Raw genomic sequence first — 22,460 nt, forward strand, 5'->3', positions numbered from 1 at the left:
CGGAAAGACTTACCTTAGGGGGAAAAAAGGACGGGTATACACTCGCGCACACACACACACATATCCATCCACACATATACAGACACAAGCAGACGTATTTAAAGACAAAGAAACTCTTTGTCTTTTTTTTTCCCCCCCTAAGGTAAGTCTTTCCGCTCCCAGGATTGGAATCACTCCTTACCCTCTCCCTTAAAACCCACTTCCTTTCGTCTTTCCCTCTCCTTCCCTCTTTCCTGATGAGGCAACAGTTTGTTGCGAAAGCTTGAATTTTGTGTGTGTATATATATATATATATATATATATATATGAATATAATAGAGGGAAACATTCCACGTGGGAAAAATATATCTAAAAAGAAAGATGATGAAACTTACCAAACAAAAGCGCTGGCAGGTCGATAGACACACATACCTGTCCTTTTTTCCCCCTAAGGTAAGTCTTTCCGCTCCCGGGATTGGAATGACTCCTTACCCTCTCCCTTAAAACCCATATCCTTTTGTCTTTCCTTCTCCTTCCCTCTTTCCTGACGAGGCAACCATTGGTTGCGAAAGCTAGAATTTTGTGTGTATGTTTGTGTTTGTGTGTCTATCGACCTGCCAGCGCTTTTGTTTGGTAAGTTTCATCATCTTTCTTTTTATATATATGTGTATGTTTGTGTTTGTTTGTGTGTCTGTCGACCTGCCAGCACTTTCATTTGGTAAGTCACATCATCTTTGTTTTTTTTATATATATATATATATATATATATATATATATATATATAATGGAAGGAAACATTCCACGTGGGAAAAATTATATATAAAAACAAAGATGAGGTGACTTACCGAACAAAAGCGCTGGCAGGTCGATAGACACACAAACAAACACAAACATACACACAAAATTCAAGCTTTCGCAACAAACTGTTGCCTCATCAGGAAAGAGGGAAGGAGAGGGGAAGACGAAAGGAAGTGGGTTTTAAAGGAGAGGGTAAGGAGTCATTCCAATCCCGGGAGCGGAAAGACTTACCTTAGGGGGAAAAAAGGACAGGTATACACTTGCACATACGCACATATCCATCCACACATACAGACACAAGCAGACATATTTCAAATATGTCTGCTTGTGTCTGTATGTGTGGATGGATATGTGCGTGTGTGCAAGTGTATACCTGTCCTTTTTTCCCCCTAAGGTAAGTCTTTCCGCTCCCGGGATTGGAATGACTCCTTACCCTCTCCTTTAAAACCCACTTCCTTTCGTCTTCCCCTCTCCTTCCCTCTTTCCTGATGAGGCAACAGTTTGTTGCGAAAGCTTGAATTTTGTGTGTATGTTTGTGTTTGTTTGTGTGTCTATCGGCCTGCCAGCACTTTTGTTCGGTAAGTCACATCATCTTTGTTTTTATATATATATATATATATATATATATATATATATATATATATAAAAACAAAGATGATGTGACTTACCAAATGAAAGTGCTGGCAGGTCGACAGACACACAAACATATATATATATATATATATATATATATATATATATATATATATATATGGTGGATTTGGGAGGTGTGGTATTCAGTCTCACTATGACAACCATATTTACGCTATTCCCTGTACCCATTTTGATGCTCATTATTAGCTCAGGATTACACAACCGTTTTTCAGTTGGGCTCATGAATTAATCGTTCAAACTAGTTTTCAGAGAGCGCATTTAGCATAATTTCGGATGATGTTTTATGCTTACCTCCAGATTTAAACATCACATGTATATAAATTACATACACTACTTAGTGACTAGGAGATTACACTGTAAGAATGGGTTAATTAGGTGCAATCAGCAGCGTCCTTAGGTGTTCCCTCTTCAGTCTGGAGCATCTGTCTGGAGGCAAGCATTCTATTTTTGGTCTGCTACAGTTACAGGTGTTCTCTCTGTGGTCTGCTCCCAATAGAAACAGTCTTAGGCATTCCTTCTTTGGTCCAGTGCAGCAGGCCAAATGCAGTGTTTCATCTTCAGTCCCAGGCAATTGTTTGCACAACTGTTCTGTTTTTGGCTCACTATGATTCCAGCTACTCTGTTTGTGGTCTGCTCCCACTAGAAGTGCCCCACGACATACCATCTTTGGCCCAGTGACTTACTTGGGGTTCATTTTCCATGTCCACATTTTCAGTTCTCCTTTTTGCGGAGTTCTGCTGCTGCCCCTACTGCACTTTCAACAACTCCAGTGCAGGATCCCAGACTCTACTGGGTTGGTACCCAGTGTCACAATTCATCAGGTTATTTGTCATCTCTATAAACCCTCCTATAACATTGTCCCAGTATCTGGGAGTTTGTGCCAAAGCCCTTGTTTCATCAGGTTTCATGAAATAATTGAGTTCCAGACAGCGCTCGGCAACTGCTGATTTACTTCCCTGTCTTAGGCAGTTGTGCCTCGGACATTGTTTGCACCTGATGTCCACTATCCTAGTTGTTTGGTTCAATGTACAACATGCCACATTGAAAGGTGTATTACAAATTCCTCATTTTCAGAGTCCAGAGTCATCTTTCACATTTCCCAGTAGCTCTCTTGTTTTGGTAGGTGAACAGAGCACACATTTGACATTGTGCTTCCTGAGAATCCTGCTTATTTTGATAGAAATAGATCCTGCATAAGGCATGTATGCCACAATCTTTGCCTCATCTTATCTTCTTCTAGAATGTGCGGTAGAGTGGCTGGTTGAAGTGTCTTCTGAATGTGCTTTATCATGTTTCCATTCTTGCAGAACACTGATCGTAGATGCTATATTTCTACTGCAAAACTATCTGGGTCTGAGAGGTGTACACTCCATGGACCAATGACTTCAGGACTCCATTCTGCACTGGGTATGACAGCAGCTGGCTTGCTGGAATAAATCAGTGTGTGTAGGTTTGCGATACAATCTATCACCAAATGAGCAATCTGCTCTTCTTTTGAAAAGTACATCTAGTAACAGCAACTGGCCATCCTTTCCCAGTTCCAAGGTGAACTTAATATTTGGGCGGCATGAGTTCAAATGTTAGAGAGAAGGTCACTGAGCCTATCCATCCATGGAGACAGAGCACAAAGGTATCATCCAAATACTTGAAGAAGCATGTGGGTTTGTATCTCGCAATCTCTAATGCATCCCCTTCAGATCTCTCCATGAACATACTGGCAACCACTGGAGACAGAGGGCTGCCCATGGCTACAGCTTCTGTCTGTTCGTAATATTGGCCCCCATACAAAACATAAGATGAGGTCAATATATGTCTGAGAAGGTCCAGTAGAGCATCATCAAATTTCTCTGCAATCAGTGAATAGGGATACCAAATCAGAAGTGTTTAGAGTTCTTAAAACAAAATCATACTCTACACCACGCTGTGAGAAATTCACAACAGGCAAACATCTGATGATAGCAGCAGACACATTTCCATATCGGATAGGTGCAGTACTACCACACAAAAATGCTGATGCTGAAAACACACTATTGGACACACATTTAAAATACTAAATTCAATTCACCTTAACTATTCAAAAACTGAAAAGGGGGTACTTGCTATCGTATGTGCTGTACAGACATTCCATGTATCTCTCTATGGCATAAAATTTTACCTTTTCACTAACAATACACCATAAACCAAACTTTTTTGGACTAAATAACACTATTTCACAATGAACAGCACAAAGATCACAGCGATGGGAGTAATTTTTAGTTCTTACAGTTATCAAATATATCACAGCCAATTGTGAAACACACAAATGCAGAAACTCTTTCGCAGCTTCCAATATACCGGGCAAACAAGGACTATTATCACACAATGCAGACGCTTACATCAAGCATTCGCAGTTATGGTTATTTTTGTTTTATAAGCATTAGGCCATTGTCTAAGACACATTTCTCTGGCTAACTGTTTGTCTCTTAATGTTGGAGACAACATCAGAGGCAATGAAGACTCATGCAGCAGTTTCAAACTTACACAAGCTCAATCAGGCAACTGTTTACTTGCATCCATGCAACGGTTGGTTTCTGACATCATTAGACCTCTGCTGAAGATCACGGAGTTGAATCAATGCATGCTTTGGAGCTCTTCGAAGGTAACAGCTGGCACTGTTGGTTTTATGTCACACAAAGGCTTGCAACTTGTATAATATCAATCCATTTTCTTTTCTGTTAAAAATTGTGGTGTGCGTACTCTAAGACCTTCGGTACACACACCATCAGACCATTTGACTTGTCGTTCTAACGAAGTAGGCGAGTGTCAGCAATATGTCTCGTAGTCTTATCGTGGCGTGTTTATCTTCTGCCGTTAGGTCAGACGATAGAAATGCCACTTGCACGCTTAGAGTAGCACATTGACAGTGACCAACTTTAAACAGAACTTGATTAATGTTCACACACATTTATTAAAATAATAAAAAGCATAGACATTACGTAACTTGATTCTGGATGCTGTTTACAATTGACAATCTGAAGTTCCTTTGGTCTTGGTACGTTAATCTTATTCTCACATATCTCTGATACTTGACAAAGTGTCTATTCATTTATCTTCATGTCTATGTACAAGAATATGGTAATCTTCTTAGGTGCAGACTGAAACTTGACTATAGACTGGTAGAGACTAATGCAGACTGGTACAGACTGGTGCAGACAAATGCAGACTGACTAATTGGAGGTCTGTACACTCGTTATAATACCTCGCGCGTTCAGGTATCACTGCGCGAGTGTCATCTGCGAGGAGAAAAGGTTCTACGTTAGCAGCGATCCCATTGGCTGCGTTACATATTAATACGTGGATCGGCAGAAGCAGAATTTGGTCCGTCTCTAAGGCAGCGCTATCTCATAGTGCGCAGACAGACGAGCGCTGCGCCTGCGCTGTTGTGCTTAGCGGGCTGCGCTCTAGTGGGAAAGTTACGTACGCACTGACTACGCAGAACTATGTACACAACAAAAATGAACTCGCCAATTGCATTTATGATTCCAGATGAGTTGTTGAATATTTCAGGACACATGAAAAGTTGTGTCATACCAGAACTTGAACCCAAATTTCTGACTTTAGTGAGCAGTTGCCTTAAGGACTTTCGCTATCTGAGCATGCTTCCAGGAGTGACCCAAATCTCCATTTGTCCTGGTGTCTACTTTTCCTTGTGCTCACACTGTATTATCATGACTCCCGCACAAGGTGAGACACTGTTTTCTCTCGTCATTGCCTCTCTATGACATGAAATAAGGCAGTGAAGTGTCTCAGACACTGCGTTGATAATCAACAGTCACATTCAATTAAGAATGAACTCACAAAATGTAGCTGTTGATAGCCAACATAGAGTCTCAGAAACTGCACTGCTAAATTTCATGTCACAGAAAGGCAAATATAAGAGAAAACAGTGTCTCGCCCTGTGCAGGAATCACAGCAGCTGTCTATCATCAATGTAGTGTCTCAGTCACTGCACTGCAGTATTTTCTGTTAAAGTTGGTTTTGTGTTTTTGAATTTCTATGAGCTCTCTGTATATCCTAGGAGAGTAATGACTGGATTCTGATAAAGCTATAGTATCGGAACAATGAATTTAGTAGTTCTCTGGTTCCAGTGCATGATCTGCTATTGCTGATTAATCCATGTTTCCCAGGTGACAATTGCTCTTGTGTTCCTTGAAACAGGTATTAATACTTCTTTAAGTAGTTCCCCTGTATACTTGATTATATGAGCAAGGTATTTTATATTCCTTTGTCAGAAAAGTTCCAGGACAGGTTTAAAAAAAAAAAATAGAAAATTGCCTTACCAAGTAATAATCCTAGCTGCTATTGAAGTATTCCCTTGGCTATCTGCACACAGTTGCCAACGTTTCTCCAATGTCTTTGAAGTTAGCAGGGAAATGTTCTTCTGTGATACTTGTCAACTCATTTGTTCACAGCCCATTGGTTGTCTGTGATATCTTGATGACGCTTTCCCTTCAGTTGCCTTTTCACTCACGGAAACAAGAAAAAATCTCAAGGTGGGAGGTTGGGCGAATATGGCGGATGTGGGAAGGCAATAACAGAATGTCAGGCCAGATACTTGGTAACAGATAAAACAGTATGGGGTCTTGCATTGTCATGCAATATGAGCCCGTCCTGACACTGCCACAAATTAGGGTGGCAATGTCGAGTTGCTTGTCACAAATGTTCAAGACTTCGACGTAAACAGTTTGGTTTCTTGTTTGAACTAGAGGAACATACTCATGCTGAACTAATAATTTACTATCAAAGAATGTGATGGACATTGTCTTTCTTCTCGATGGTAGATGACTTTTTTCAAGGCTGGTGATAAAGGACTCTGCCATTCAGCACTTTCACACTTCCTGTGAGGTCATACTTCGAAGCACCAACTTTCATCCTCCGCAATAATCTTTGACAGAAATGTAGGATCATGTTTGGCTCCATACGGTAGTTCAGCAGAAATCCTTCGTCTTTCCTCTTTCTGTTCATCTGTTAGTGTGTGAAGGATGAGTTTTACATTACGTTTCCATTTCCCTAAATCTTTGCTTAAAATCTTATGACACACATCACGATTCAAACTGAGTTCTTCTGATATTGCATGCACAGCTACATAATGGTAATCTTGGAATAACGGCCCTACAAGCTTCAGATTTGATTCAGTATGTGCTGTAGACAGCCAATCAGCTCTGGGATCATCTTGCACTGAATCTCTGCCTTCACAAAACCTTTTGTGCCATTCGAAAACATGACTTCTTGAAATTGCCTCACCTGCACGTGCTTGCTTAATCACAGTCCATGTTTCACTAGGGGTTTTCCCAAGCTTAATGCACAACTTAATATTCATTCTTTGCTCACAATCAGCATCCATTGTGACACCGTAACTAAAGCATCAAGAACCCAAACAGTGTGTTGCTAAGCACAGCTCTGCCATACAGTGAGTTTCTGCGTAAACATAGCCAAAGTCATTTCAAGGAGGCACATATACCAGGTAACATAAAAACAACATTTGTTCCTTTTTAGTATTGCAAACTCAGAAATGAAAAATCTTGTCCTGGAACATTCCTGAATAGGAGTATAATCCTGTTGAGGAAAATGCCAAGTGTTACGTGTAGTCCCCCACAGCAGCCTTTTTTCTGAAAGTAGTTCTTAAATGCCAAGCTCTTTCTCTAAGAACTTCAGTTCACAGATTCTTTTAACTCGGTCCACCAATGTTTTGCTCAAGCCTCTTTTTTTGTTGGGGTGGTGATTTGAATTTTTGTGAAGGTACCTGTCCATTTGTGTGGGCTTTTTGTAGACTTTGTAGCCTAAAACTCTACCTGTCCATTTGTGTGGGCTTTTTGTAGACTTTGTGGCCTAAAACTCCACCAAGTTTTCCCTACCAGAATCTGTGAACAACAGTACTTGATCATTTGGGAAACATCCACCCCAAAGCAATGGCAATGTGGAATGATTCATCACAATGTTCATTGCACATATGTAAAAAAATTTAATAGATAGTAAATCATCGACAATGGCCCTGACCCTTCTATTAACTTTCACTAACAATGGCGCTGACCCCTCTATTAACTTCTTACAGAAACATGCAGAACAATTAAAAATCTGGTGATGGTGTTGCAACAACATCAACAGCCAAAACTTTTGTTGACACTACAGACATCACGGACATTACATCCTTGCCAACGGCACATACTTCGATTCTGCCCAGAAGCAGCAACCGGAAGCAGAAAATTCAGAAAGTGTCTAGCTGAAAACCATAAACAATGTATACATCTTTTCGGGACAAATGACCATGGTGTCCTTGGGCAAGAACACCTTTTCAACGCCACTGGAACCTTATCCAGCCACAGTAGTCCCACCAACCACCAGCCAATTGGCCTGCAGATGTGGCACCAACATTACAATCTCAGTTCACTGCCAGACACGGACAGTTAACAGCAACTTGACTGGGCATCTGCCTGATCTACTCTCTCGCCTGAGCAGTCTTACAAACACACTGTCACCCTGCTGGCATAAACCTTGCCTGTGTGAGGGTCTACCAATGGTACTGAGGATGAGCCAGTGTACTGCAGGCACTACAACCAACAATGCCTCATCAATGGACTGATTCCTGCACAAACCAGACCATTTATTCAATTTACTAAAGTCCGAGACAACTTAGGTGATGTCTATGAATACAAGTAAGATTAGGGTAATACACACAACAGAACAATTAGTAGAAACAGTTTGTGAGTTGGTGGTTAGTAAAAACAGAATACTGCAAAAAAGAAGATAATAAATATACTGGATACAGTTTGAATGAACATATGAAATTGCCCACTGGGTATGCAAACCATAATACTGTAGCAGTTGCAGAAGAAACAATGGAAGCAAATAACAAGATTCTGGCACAACTGTGAGTATGATGACTTTGTCAATGATTATGAGAGTAGAGACGAGCAACTGACAAAAAAAATGAGAATCAAGATTTATCCAGTGCCAAAAAGTGAACTACAAGGCAACATATTAATGCAATTGAGTTACATATGTATGGATATATGCAGAAATTGTTAAAGCATAAACTGATGTTCATTGGAGATGACAATATGCACGATTGTGGATAAGTACACCTGGATTTCATAAGATGACTGTGCGAAAACTACAACACACAAAGGAAAATGACACATATCAGTGAACAGAGCAACACTCCAAGTTTCAATTCATAATTGCAGACTGTGCTACTCATGTCAGAACATGGTGTATAATGGAGTGCCCTATACATTTTGCATCTTTGAATTCACTAAATGTAAGTCATTTGTGAGGGTTCAGTGATGACTTTGTACCAAATATCAGGTAAAAGCTTCAGCATACAAAACAGTCCATGGGTGGACCACTCTGTGAGACTGGCTTTTTATGAAGTGCAAAGAAAACAGGGCAGCCCGAACTGTCAGAAAAGAAGCCCGAGTTCATTTGGTAAGCATTCAGCAAAAGTCTGAAGAAATCAACGTGGGAACAACGAACTCCAGATAACTGACTAGTGCGCTCTATGCAAACATCTGCATGTAAAACCTTACCAGTCACAATTGTTATAGGCAATGATTTCCCAAGACAATGAACTACATTCCGACTTCTGCAGTGACTTGCAGCAGCTACCGAAGGAATCCGTTTCATTTGTGTACAATGGATGTTGCTCCTCTCCTGCCATCAGGGAGAATACTGATTGAATTTGTGTACTTGGACATGCAGTAGCAATGGCTTATGCCACAATTACAACACAAGGGTGGAGACTTCATTTTAAAACTAGGACAGTGCTCCACCAGTGCTCCAGCCTCCACTGCTGCCATTTAATTTGGAAGAACTGCAAAGAAGGACAATTAACACGGTTGCTGATATCAGCTATGACATGTTGGGACATATATGGCAAGTGTTTGACAATCATATTGATGTTTGTCACATCATAAACAGTGCCCATATTGAGCAACTGTAATGCGAATTAAAAACATTAAGAGATGCTCTATCCACTGACGTGTGTCTATTGCCTGTTTGTCTTTTAGTTCTCATGCAGTTGTCTTCTGAAATCCTGGGGTACATGTAAATAACACTGTACTTTAATTTAAGGAAAATTATAGTTAAGCATCCTATTGATGAAGACATCATTACAGGTGCCTGTATTAATCACGAGTATCTTCTATTCGTACAGATTATGCATGACAAAGCCCACCCGGTTAGCTGCGCAATCTAACATGCTGCTTCCCGAGCGGGAAGGTGTGCCGGCTGACGCAGCAGATTAGTGTGGAGGTCCGGTGTGCCGGCCAGCCTGTGGATGGTCTTTAGGCGGTTTTCCATCTGCCTAGGTGAATGCGGGCTGGTTCCCCTTATTCTGCCTCAGTTACACTACGTCGGTGATTGCTGCGAAAACACTGTCTCCACATATGCCTACACCATAATTACTCTACCACGCAAACATTTGGGGTATACTAATCTGGTCTGAGACGTTCCCAGCTGGGGGGGGGGGGGGGGGGGGGTCCACAGTTCCGTGTGGGGTGGTGGGGGGGGTGGGTGGAATGCTGTGGCCTGTTGTGGGGTTGTGAACCACTCAGGGCTACAGCAGGACAAAGCCTCTCCGTTGTTTCTAGGTTCCTGGTTCAATATACAATATATGACAAAGCAATAATGACTGTGATACAGCTTTGTAATCTATATTTTTATGTCTAAACTGTTCTAAAGAAATTCTGCCAGAATGTGAATGATAATCACTAAGATTTAAATACCTGCATATACAGCTTCGCCATTGCAACTAAGGCAGTGCGGTCACTGGGAGCATGAACAAGTGCTTCCTTGTATAGTTGTACAGCTCCAGAATGGTCACGAAGTACTGCTGCCAGTTCTGCTGCCTTTCGACAAAGAGCTGCTGCTTCAGAACGTAAAGTTACATTGTCCGAAGCTCTCCGACACAGTCGAACCTAATGGTAAATTGTTCCTCTACATTATTATGTGTTATGATTACAGCAGAAAAACTATACAAAAAATAGAGGATAAAAACAGTAGATAGAGAAGGAAAGTAAGATGGGAAAGGGAGAAGGTAATAAGAGATTTAGGGCAGGTATGCACAATGAATGGTATTCTGCCAATAGTTCTTCCAATCACGTAGCGTCCGCCCATTTCACAACAGAAGTCCCTTGAAGTCCCACACTCATATCAGCTATAAACATCACATGAACAGTGATAAGCTACCACTCTCCCAAAGTGCTCCATCACGTGTCAACAAAGAAACAAATAAATGTTATCCACCCACATTTTTAAAAAATACCCAAGACTGGCCACCTTGCCAACTGATTCTATAATTTAATCTTATGAAAAGGAAAGTTGCTACTCACCATATTGTGGAGATGCTGAGCTGCAGATAGGCACAATGAAAAGAAACTCACAAATTAGCTTTTGGCCAGAACGGCCCTCGTCAAAAACAGACCCCCCCCCCCCCCACACACACACACACACAGAAACATATGCACACGCAACACACACACACAACTGCAGTCTCTACACACACACACACACACACACACACACACACACACACACACACAACTGCAGTCTCTGGCAGCTCAAGCCACACTGCAAGCAGCTGCACCAGTGCATGATGAGAGTGGCAACTGATTGGGCATATGGAGGAGGCTGGGACCGGGAGGGGGAGGGATAGTGGGGGGACAGTGAAGTGCCGCTGGGGAGCACGAGGTGGAGAGAGGGTAGGGCAATTATGTGAAGGTGTGCAGTCGGGATGTTAGAAGGAGGGCAGCAGGGGAAGGGTGGGGCGGGGGTAGTGGGAAGGGAGATAAGTAAAAAGACTGGGAGCAATGGTGGAATGAGGGCTGGGTAGTGGTGAAATGGGAACGGGGAAGGGGCTGGATGGGTGAGGACAATGACTACCGAAAGTCGAGGCCAGGAGGGTTACGTGAACATAGGATGTATTGCAGGGAAAGTTCCCACCTGTGCAGTTCAGAAAAGATGCTGTTGGTGGGAAGGATCCATATGGCACAGGTTGTGCAGCAATCACTCAAATACAGGATGTCATGTTGGGATGCTTGCTCAACAACAGGGTCGTCCACTTTTTTCTTGGCTACAGTTTGTCAGTGGCCATTCATGCAGACAGACAGCTTGTTGGTTGTTATGCCACATAGAATGCAGTACAGTGGTTACAACTGACCTTGTAGATCACATGACTCATTTCACAGGTAGCTCTGCCTTTGATGGGATAGGTGATGTTTGTGACTAGACTGGAGTAGGTGGTGGTGGGAGGATGTGTGGAACAGGTCTTGCATCTAGTTCTATTACAAGAGTATGAGCCATGAGGTAAAGGGTTGGGAGCAGCAGTTGTGTAGGGATGGACAAGCATATTGTGTAGGTTCGGTGGATGGCGGAACACCACTGTGGGAGGAGTGGGAAGGATAGTGGGCAGGACATTTCTCATTTCAGGGCATGACAAGAGGTAGTCGAAACGCTGGTGGAGGATGGAATTCAATTGCTCCAGTCCTGGATGGTACTGAGTTACGAGGGGAATGCTCCTCTGTGGCTGGACTGTGGAACTTTGGGAGGTGGTGGGAGACTGGAAAGATAAGGCAAGGGAGATTTGTTTTTGTACAAGGTTGGGAGGATAATTATGGTCTGTGAAGGCTTCAGTGAGACCCTCGGTATATTTAGAGAGGGGCTGCTCATCACTGCAGATGCGACGACCACGGGTGGCTAGGCTATATGGAAGGGACTTCTCGGTATGGAACGGGTGGCAGCTGTCGAAGTGGAGGTATTGCTGGTGGTTAGTAAGTTTGATATGGATGGTGGTACTGATGTAGCCATCTCTGAGGTGGAGGTCAACATCTAGGAAGGTGGCTTGTTGGGTTGTGGGTTGAGAAGGATGAGGTGAAGCAAATGGGGGAGAAGCTATTCAGGTTCTGGAGGAATGTGGGTAGGGTGTCCTCACCCTCGACCCAGGTCGCAAAGATGCCATCAATGAATCTGGACCAGGTGAGGGGTTTAGGAATCTGGGTGTTAGGAAGTATTCTCTAGATAGCCCATGAATACGTTGGCATAGGATGGTGCCACGCAGGTGCCCATAGCCGTACCCTGGAACTGTTAGTAGGTAATGCCTTCCATGGAGAAGTAATTGTGAGTGAGCATACAGTTGGTAATGGCAACTAAGAAGGAGGTTGTTGGTTTGGAATCCATCAGGCATTGGGAAAGGTAGTGTTCAATAGTGGTAAGGCCATGGGCATTAGGGATGTTAGTTTAAGGGGAGGTGGCGTCAATAGTAATGAGCACGGCACCGTGTGGTAAAGGGACAGGAATGGTGGGGAGTCGGTGGAGGAAATGGTTGGTATCTTTTATACAGGAGGGTAGGTTCCAGGTAATAGGTTGACGTTGTCAGTCTACAAGAGCAGAGATTCTCTCAGTCGGGGCACAGTAACTGGCCAGCCACAGGAACAGTGGAGAGTCGGTGGAGGAAATGGTTGGTATCTTTTATTTGGGAGCATAGGTTCCGGGTAATAGGTTGAGGGTGTTGGTCTACAAGAGCAGAGATTCTCTCAGTGGGAGCAGAATAATAAGCCACTGTGAGGCGTCCTGGGTGGTTGAGTTTGTGGACTTTAGGAAGCATGAAGAAGGAAGGTGTGTGGGTAGCGGTAGGGGTGAGCAGAGAGATGGACTCTGTGGAGAGGTTCTGAGATGGGCCTTTGGATTTGAGGAGTGGCTGGCGATCCTGCTGGGTTTCTGGAATGGGGCCAATGTGGCAAGGTTTGTAAGTGGATGTATCTGACAGCTGCCGTAGTCCTTCTGCCAGGTAATCCTTGCAGTTCGAAACAACAGAGGTGGAGCCTTTGTCCAAAGGTGAGGTTATAATGTTGGGATCAATTTTTATGTGGTGGACTGCAGTTCTTTCTGCAGATATAAGGGTAGTTTGTATGTTGAGCGATTTGGGGATTGATGGTGAGGCAAGGTTCGAGGTTAAGAAATTCTGAAAAGTTAACAGAGGATGATTTGCGGGCAGTGGGGGTGGATCATGGTTGGATGGGGGAGTGAACTGAGTTGGGCAGGGTTCAATATTAGTCTTTGATTGAGTCTAATTGGTAGGGTTGGTGGCGAGAATGTGTGTTCACTGTAGGGACTGGGAGAAAGAGTGAAGACCTGCGTGATTGAATTTGGGAGTGGGGCAAAAGGTGAGGCCTTTGCAAAGGATTGACATTTCTGTGGGGCTAAGGTTACTGGAGGAAAGGTTCATCACTGTCTTATGGGTCTGTTTCGGTTCTGGATTCTGTATGGTGGCGAGAGTTAGTTTTGGAGGGTGAGGTAAATGTAGTAGGTCTGCAAGACAGAGTTTGTCAGCTATGAGAGGATGTGGGTGAGGTTGGGAGGTTGTTGTAGAGGTGGTGGACATGGTACTCCAATGTGGGAGTAGGAAGTGAGCAAGGTGGAGCCCTTTTCAAGGTGGCGTTGCACATGTTGATCTAGTCCCAGGAGGGCAAGAGTTTCAATGTGTGTTACGGGTTCCAGCAATTTAGGATTGCATAGCAAGAGAATTTTGCAGATGGAGAGGAGGTATTAGAAGGAGGTTTGGGCTTGGTTGACATAGTTTTGCAGGACCGCTCACCCCCACCACATCCCGCACACCTACCTTCTATGTGCTTCCTAATGTCCATAAACCCAATCACCCAGTGCACCCCATTGTGGCCAGTTGCTATTGCCACATTGAGAGAATCTCTGCTCTCATAGACCAAAACCTTCAACCTATTACCCGGAACCTATCCTCCTATAGAAAAGATACCAACCATTTCCTCCACTGACTCTCCACAGTTCCTGTGACTGGTTATTGTGACCCCACTGAGAGAATCTCTGCTCTTGTGGACCAACCTATTACTCGAAACCTACCCTCCTACGCTCATGCTCATAAATTAAGGATAATGCCGATACATGGTGAAACAACACTCTGGTGGGTGGTTTGCGGGTTCAAATCACCTCGGGGTATGACCATGCAGTGCATTTGACCTGCAGTCATCCCACAGTGCCGCTGACAGGAGACCACATACGCAGAGGCGTGTTGGTGCACGTCAGAGTATGGTGCAGCGAGTAAGTGTGCAGATGTTTTCGGACATGCTAATGGTGACTGTGTGTTGAAAATGGCTCAAAAAACACATATTGATGACGTTATGAGGGGTAGAATACTAGGGCGACTGGAGGCTGGTCAAACACAGCAAGTTGTAGCATGGGCCCTCCGTGTGCCACAAAGTGTGATCTCAAGATTATGGCAACAATTCCAGCAGACAGCAAATGTGTCCAGGTGCTACAGTACAGGACGTCCACAGTGTACAACACCACAAGAAGACAGATATCTCACCATCAGTGCCTGCAGACGGCCACAGAGTACTGCACGCAGCCTTGATCGGCACCTTACTGTAGCCACTGGAACAGTTGTCTCCAGACACAGTCTACAGACAACAGAACAGACATGGTTCATTCACCCGAAGACCTGAAAGGCGCATTCCACTGACCCCTGGTCACAGAAGAGCCCGTAAAGCCTTGTGTGAAGAACACAGTACATGGTCATTGGAACAGTGGTCCCAGGTTATGTTCACAGACGAGTCCAGGTACAGTCTGAACAGTGACTCTCGCCGGGTTTTCATATGGCGTGAACCAGGAACCAGATACCAACCCCTTAATGTCCTTGCAAGGGACCTGTATGGAGGTCGTGGTTTGATGGTGTGGGGTGGGATTATGATTGGTGCACATGCATGTCTTTGCCAGAGGAACTGTAACATGTCAGGTTTATCGGGACGTCATTTTGCACCAGTATGTCCGCCTTTTCAAGGGTGCAGAGGGTCCCATCTTCCTCCTGATGGATGATAACACATGACCCCACAGAGCTGCCATCGTGGAGGAGTACCTTGAAACAGAAGATATCAGGCAAATGGAGTGGCCTGCCTGTTCTCCAGACCCAAATCCCATCAAACACGTCTGGGACGCTCTCAGCTGACGTATCACTTCGGTCGACGTATCGCTGCATGTCTTCAAATCCCTACGACACTTCAGGAGTAGAGTCCTGCATGACCGAGTAAGCAAGCACACAATACGAGATGGGGTGAGCACACCCTAACTGGATAGGCTGCCCGCACTAGGTCTTGTGACCGAGCATAGGAGCCGTGACCGAATCCGCAGCACGTAACTTCAAACACATTAAACGTATCATTACACATGTGAGACTGCAGCCAGTATGGGCTTCTCATTTGTGGTGTGTCTCTCTCTGTAATCATGCAGCGCGAGGAAGCCAGTGCAGTAAGCCAAGTATGGAGTACATTACTGTTGGTTGTAGACGAAAACACTGTGTCTACTGGGTACGTATCGTGCATAAACTGTTCCACATTACTGTGTTTCCAGTCAGGAATCACTCATTTAAAGATACACAGTTGCACGAAACCTCACAAAGATACAGCTCCTTCAGGGATACCGGCAGTAATAAAAAATAGTATTACAGCAAAGTGTGTTGCAATGTGTGCTAACGATATGAGACGTTTTAATGCTGTTTCCGGTGAAGGTTCCAGAGAACTTGGCCAAGAATGAATACATCTAGGTGCGCATTATGGAGAAGTTAACGTGGCAGATGTCATGCCGCATCCTTCTACTATAAGCAGACACGTCAAAGAACAAGCTGATTCAATATGAAACAGCATATACCTTCTGTTATTGCGGAAGTTACTAATAAAACATGTGCTGCGATAGTTGATATGTGGCCTGATTCGCATAATCAGGTGCACTATTTGATGCTTGCAACACTTTACATTAATACAGATTGGTCTCTTGTGAACAATGTTTTATTTACAACAAAATTCCCGAACGTTAAGAAGACGGGAGTAAATATTATGAAAGAAATTGAAGAGAGGATGGCTGATTGGGACATTTCACCGGATATGTTGCACAGTTTTGTTTTTGTCTCCGATCAGGTTGCCAATGTAATAAAGGCTTGGAAAATCACTAAAGGATTCCTTGTGCTGTTCATTGTGTAAACACAGCACTTAGCCATACTTTCTATGAAGATAACTTCTTGTTAAATCATGCCTCGAACATCGTATCAACAATAAATGCTGCAAAATGCATTGTAAGGTACATTAAGAAAAGCGGCCTCTGCTTGTCTTTCAAATCATCGTTGAAACAAGAGGTCTGCACACGCTGGAACAGCTTGTACACTATGCTGGAATTCTTACACACCCAGTGTAATGAAGCTGCTGCTTTGCTGACGGAAAAGGACTCTGCTTACAGATTCAAGGATATGATAATGACCTTGGAGGAAAAATTACGCATTTTCTGAGACCATTTAAAGAGGCCACAGATGAATTAGAAGGCGAAAAAGAACCCACAATCCAGGTAGTTCTTCTTTGGTTTCACAAACTGCAAGAAATTTGCAGTGTCAATGACACTGACGATCAGGTGATTAATTACTGCAGTTAAAAGCACTGTTTCATTATGATACGCGATAGATTTATAATTAACTAGCATAATTGATGTTACTAACAGATATGTATTTTTTAACCGTAGGTTCAAAGGATTAAAAATCGAGCCTTGACTTTTGTTTGTGAGAAGATTGTGATAACTTCCCGACATAAAATTGCTACGTTTCTTTGGCCGTCTTTCTGTGATCTTAATATGCTTGAAATAAATGAAAAGCAGGAGATTCTTAGCAATGTGCGACAAATGTGTGCTGCTTACGGAGGTACAACATGCAATCATTAACATAATCGTTTTTCCATAGTTAGTGGATAGTGTATTATAGAGAAACGGGAATGTTATAATTCGTATAATATTTCATTAACATAAAACACCTCGTTTTTAAGGGAACGTTCAACGATTTGCACATCAGTTTTGTTTATTATCATAGATCCTTCAAGTAGTGTGTCATTGCCACCCAGAAAGAGAGATCGTTTCAAGAAATGGAGGAACAACAGATCATCCACAGCAGATGAAGTAGATCTCTACATTTTAATGCACCCGGGAGATGATGACATCTTAAAGTGGTGGAGCAGACATGAAACAGATCTGCGAGGCCTGACTGCAGCTGCAAGAAGTATTTTATGTATCCCAGCAACAAGCGCACCTAGTGAAAGATGCTTTAGTAAAGTTGGCATGTTACTAACAAATCTCCACAGCCAATTAAATCCGGAACGCGATAGTGATTTGCTGCTGATCAACAATAACTATAATTTTGTTTCTGTTGCAAACAAGTGAAAAGTATGACAAGTTACGTCTGAAAATATTTAATGTTCTTTGTATGCTTTCTTTATGAAGATGGTTGTCTTCTAGATTACAGGGACAGCACTTATTTAATGTTTCCTATTAATGAAAGGGAAAAATATATCTTCTGTTTGGAAATGAGACTAGTCTTCTATCGGCCATTGTATTGAAATATCATCTTACTTTCCAAGTGCTTTATGAATTTAGCTGTGTCACGTACCTGTTCTTGGAAACGTTACTTTAGTATTAAAAGAGAGAGAGACAGAGATAAATACATTGTGTGTGTGTGTGTGTGTGTGTGTGTGTGAGAGAGAGAGAGAGAGAGAGAGAGAGAGAGAGAGAGAGAGAGAGAGATATGCGTTGGATTTGTACAGTACAGTACAATGCAGTGCAGCGAGACGGGGCGAGGCGAGGTGAGATGTCAGCGGTGACCGGTCATGCTCGGTTATCAGCGTGTCCGGAATCCGGACAACAGACATGGGGCGAGTACGTGACCGAGCCGAGTCATGTGGGGCCGGACACGAGCGGCTCGGTCCCCCTGTCAACAGGCAAGCCGTGATCGGTCAAACATTGAGCGTTGCAGCACTCTATTCAGGAGCTCTGACAGGCACTGGTGCAAGAATGGAAGGCTGTACCCCAGCAGCTGCTCGACCACCTGATCCAGAGTATGCCAACCCGTTGTGAGGCCTGTGTACGTGTGCATGGTGATCATATCCCATACTGATGTCAGGGATACATGCGCAGAAAAGAGTGGTGTCTTGTAGCAGATGTGTTTCGGGATGGTTTTCTCAACTTATCACCAATACCGTAGACTTACTGATCTGTGTTGTGTGTGTTCCCTTTTTGCCTATGTGCCTATGCAATTTGTGCCAGTTTTGTGTAGTCCCACGTTTTGTGGCACCACATTCTGCAATTATCCTTAATTTATGAGCATAAGTGTATATAAAAGATACCAACCATTTCCTTCACTGACTCTCCACAGTTCCTGTCCCTTTACCACACGGTGCCATGCTCATTTCTATTGACGCCACCTCCCTTTACACTAACATCCCTAATGCCCATGGCCTTACCACTATTGAACATTACCTTTCCTAATGCCCAACCAGTCGCCACTCTCATCATGCACTGGTGCAGCTGCTCACAGTGTGGATTCAGTTGCCAGAGACTGCAGTCATGTGTGTGTGAGTTGTGTTTGCATATATCTGTGTGTGTGTGTGTGTGTGTGTGTGTGTGTGTGTGTGTCGTCATCTGTTTTTGATGAAGGCCATTCTGTTTTTGATGAAGGCCATACTGGCCGAAAGCTAATTTGTGACATTCTTTTTGTCGTGCCTATCTGCGACTCAGCATCTCTGCTATATGGTGAGTAGCAACTTTCCTTTTAATGATACACTACTGGCCATTAAAATTGCTACACCAAGAAGAAATGCAGATGATAAACAGGTATTCATTGGGAAAATATATTATACTAGAACTGACATGTGATTACATTTTCACGCAATTTGGGTGCATAGACCCCGAGAAATCAGTACCCAGAACAACCACCTCTGGCCGTAATAACGGCCTTGATACACCTGGGCATTGAGTCAAACAGAGCTTGGATGGTGCGTACAGTTACAGCTTCCCATGCAGCTTCAACACGATACCACAGTTCATCAAGAGTAGTGACTGGCGTATTGTGATGAGCCAGTTGCTTGGCCACCATTGACCATATGTTTTCAGTTGGTAAGAGGTCTGGAGAATGTGCTGGCCAGGGCAGCAGTTGAACATTTTCTGTATCCAGAAAGGCCCGTACAGGACCTGCAACATGCGGTCGTGCATTATACTGCTGAAATGTAGGGTTTTACTGGGATCGAATGAAGGGTAGAGCCACAGGTCGTAACACATCTGAAATGTAATGTCCACTGGCTAAAGTGCCATCAATGCCAACAAGAGGTGACCGACACGTGTAACCAATGGCACCCCATACCATCACGACGGGTGATACGCCAGTATGGCGATGACGAATACACGCTTCCAATGTGCGTTCACCGCAATGTCGCCAAACACGGATGCGATCATCATGATGCTGTAAACAGAACCTGGATTCATCCGAAAAAATAATGTTTTGCCATTCGTGCACCCAGGTTCGTCGTTGAGTACACCATCACAGGCACTCCTGTCTGTGATGCAGCGTCAAGGGTAACTGCAGCCATGGTCTCCGAGCTGGTAGTCCATGCTGCTGCAAACATCGTCGAACTGTTCGTGCAGATGGTCATTGTCTTGCAAACGTCCCCATCTGTTGAACCAGGGATCGAGACGTGGCTTCACGATCCGTTACAGCCATGCGGATAAGATGCCTGTCATCTCGACTGTTAGTGATCTTGGATCTTGGGATCCAGCACGGCATTCCGTATTACCCTCCTGAACCCACCGATTCCATATTCTGCTAACAGTCATTGGATCTCGACCAAGGCGAGCAGCAATGTCATGATACGATAAACTGCAATCGTGATAGGCTACAATCCGACCTTTATCAAAGTCAGAAACGTGATGGTACGCATTTCTTCTCCTTATACGAGGCATCACAACAACGTTTCACCAGGCAACACCGATCAACTGCTGTTTGTGTATGAGAAATCAGTTGGAAACTTTCCTCATGTCCTCATGTAGCTGTCGCCACTGGTGCCAACCTTGTGTGAATGCTCTGAAAAGCTAATCATTTGCATATCACAGGATCTTCTTCCTGTAGGTTAAATTTCATGTCTGTAGCATGTCATCTTCGTGGTGTAGCAAATTTAATGGCCAGTAGTGTATTATTACATTCCATCCTGGATTTTCCATTGTTTGAGTCTATGATTTCATTATCAATTTGTACAATATTTGTTGCGACATGTTGATTATTCATTATTTTAGTCTTAATATAGTTGAGCTCCAGGTCTCTTTGCAAACTTGCTCTATTAATTCCTTCCATTAGTCCCATCAGCCACAAACTTGTTACAGTGAGGTGCTTTGGGTGCTTCAATGATACAGACATTGCAGAGCAGCTGCATCAGAGGAGTATCTGTGGAGAGACCAGAAGAGGGACAGCAGTCTAATCAGTAGTTTCTGGACAACTGACTGATCTTTCTTTGCTGCGTTAGCCGACCTGACTTTACTGTGTTGGTTATGTGAACAGCTTAAAACAAGGGGAAATGACATAATTATATTTTACAATGATGTACTGCTATACTGTATGGTTTAATGATGATGGCGCATTCAGATCTCTGTGTGGGGAGTACTAACAGGGTGTATATGCGGACAAGAAAAAAAAAATTCCCGTATTTTTCTCTGATCTCCCAGTTAAAACGCACTTTCCGCCACACGAAAATACACTTCTTCCAAAGTGAAAATACACTTTCTCCATGATAAGCAACTGTGTACTTCGTCTCAGAGCTGTAAAAACATCAATCCTTTGAATGTTAAAGATTTTATACACCAGCAAGAACTTTCCAGCACTATAGAAAACAAAACTCAGGAAAAAAAAGGGAAACACATTTTGGAAAGACTTTTGATGTGCAGCAACATGTACGCTGTATATTTTCGTATTACGAAATGCTGCATATTTTCATATTATGAAAGTATAAATGCGAATCCCACAAAACACAGCACATTAGTTTCCAAACCATTAAAACAGAGATTGCAATGTGCTATTGTAAGCCAATCATAGTTCATGTCATGGTGATCTCATCAATCAATCACAGCAGATGTACAAAGCATAGGACACATGATGTAGTCAGCCAATAGCAACATCACTGTTAAGTAGCATAAACACACAAATACGAAAAGTTAATGGTTTAAATTAATGTACATGGTACAACTACAAGAAAAGCTAAGTTTTCAGATAAACTATTGGTCTTGAAGATTAAGCTGCAAGAAAAATTAAGCTTTAACATTGGTCTTTTTAGCATGTGTTACACACAAATGTGCCAGTACAATTTTAAACAATGACATTAGTGTCTGGTCTTCTAGGCTCAAACTTATTCTAAGTGATTCGTCCTGAAAGTTTTTAATTTTAAATGAGAGTCAAATGCTCTAAGATTTCAGAAATTCATTACACATTCTCACACGTAACACAGTTCATATTGCGTAAAAGAAAATTTCCTTTGAAAATAACATTTTTTGAAGAACCATTCACAATATTTTCCCCACAACCTCCTAGACATGGGTTCATTTCAGCACTTGTCAGAGAGCGCCATAAAACAGGCGTTACTGCACATGGGCAGCTACGATGATGTAGGAAGCCCGTACATTTGTATACATAGAGCATTAAGAGATCTTACATGATGCCATGAAAGAAATAGGACATCAGAGAATACTCCAAGAGCATAGGAGTTTCATAAACCACACTAAAATGCATAATTCAGCTTTTGTATGTCCAGATTCAGAATGAAGTAGGCCCCAACCTCATATTGAGCTTTTCAGTGAGCTTTTAGGGATGCAAATTTTCTTGGAATACCAGCACTGTATTGTCTCATGTTTGTTGTTATGGCATAATGCCATATCTGCCAGAAGATGAAAATGTGCATTTGAAATTCAGTGAACAGTTGAAACTAGCTGATAGTGTGGAATGAAACACTTCATTTCTTATAAATAGACTGCATCTGAGAAATAGATTAATAGAAGACACATTTATTTTGCAATCCAACAAAAACAACTTCATTGTTGTGCAACATAATTAATGCTTGACTGCCAAAAACATGGAAATAAAATAAAATCAGAAAACTGAAACTAATAACATAGCGTTCCGTCATCAT

At 42.9% G+C, this 22,460-nt stretch overlaps 1 protein-coding gene across 1 annotated transcript in view; it reads right to left on the minus strand.

The window, feature by feature from the left end:
- The window catches only part of LOC124619708 (tetratricopeptide repeat protein 21B-like), a 266,652-nt gene that overhangs the window by 52,910 nt on the left and 191,282 nt on the right, over window positions 1-22,460 (minus strand). The window contains exon 14 of the mRNA XM_047146266.1: window positions 10,194-10,385. Coding sequence (XP_047002222.1) covers window positions 10,194-10,385 — 192 coding nt within the window. The remainder of the gene's footprint in view (window positions 1-10,193; window positions 10,386-22,460) is intronic.

This window comes from Schistocerca americana, chromosome 6, assembly GCF_021461395.2.
Source record: "Schistocerca americana isolate TAMUIC-IGC-003095 chromosome 6, iqSchAmer2.1, whole genome shotgun sequence".
Taxonomy (NCBI): domain Eukaryota; kingdom Metazoa; phylum Arthropoda; class Insecta; order Orthoptera; family Acrididae; genus Schistocerca; species Schistocerca americana.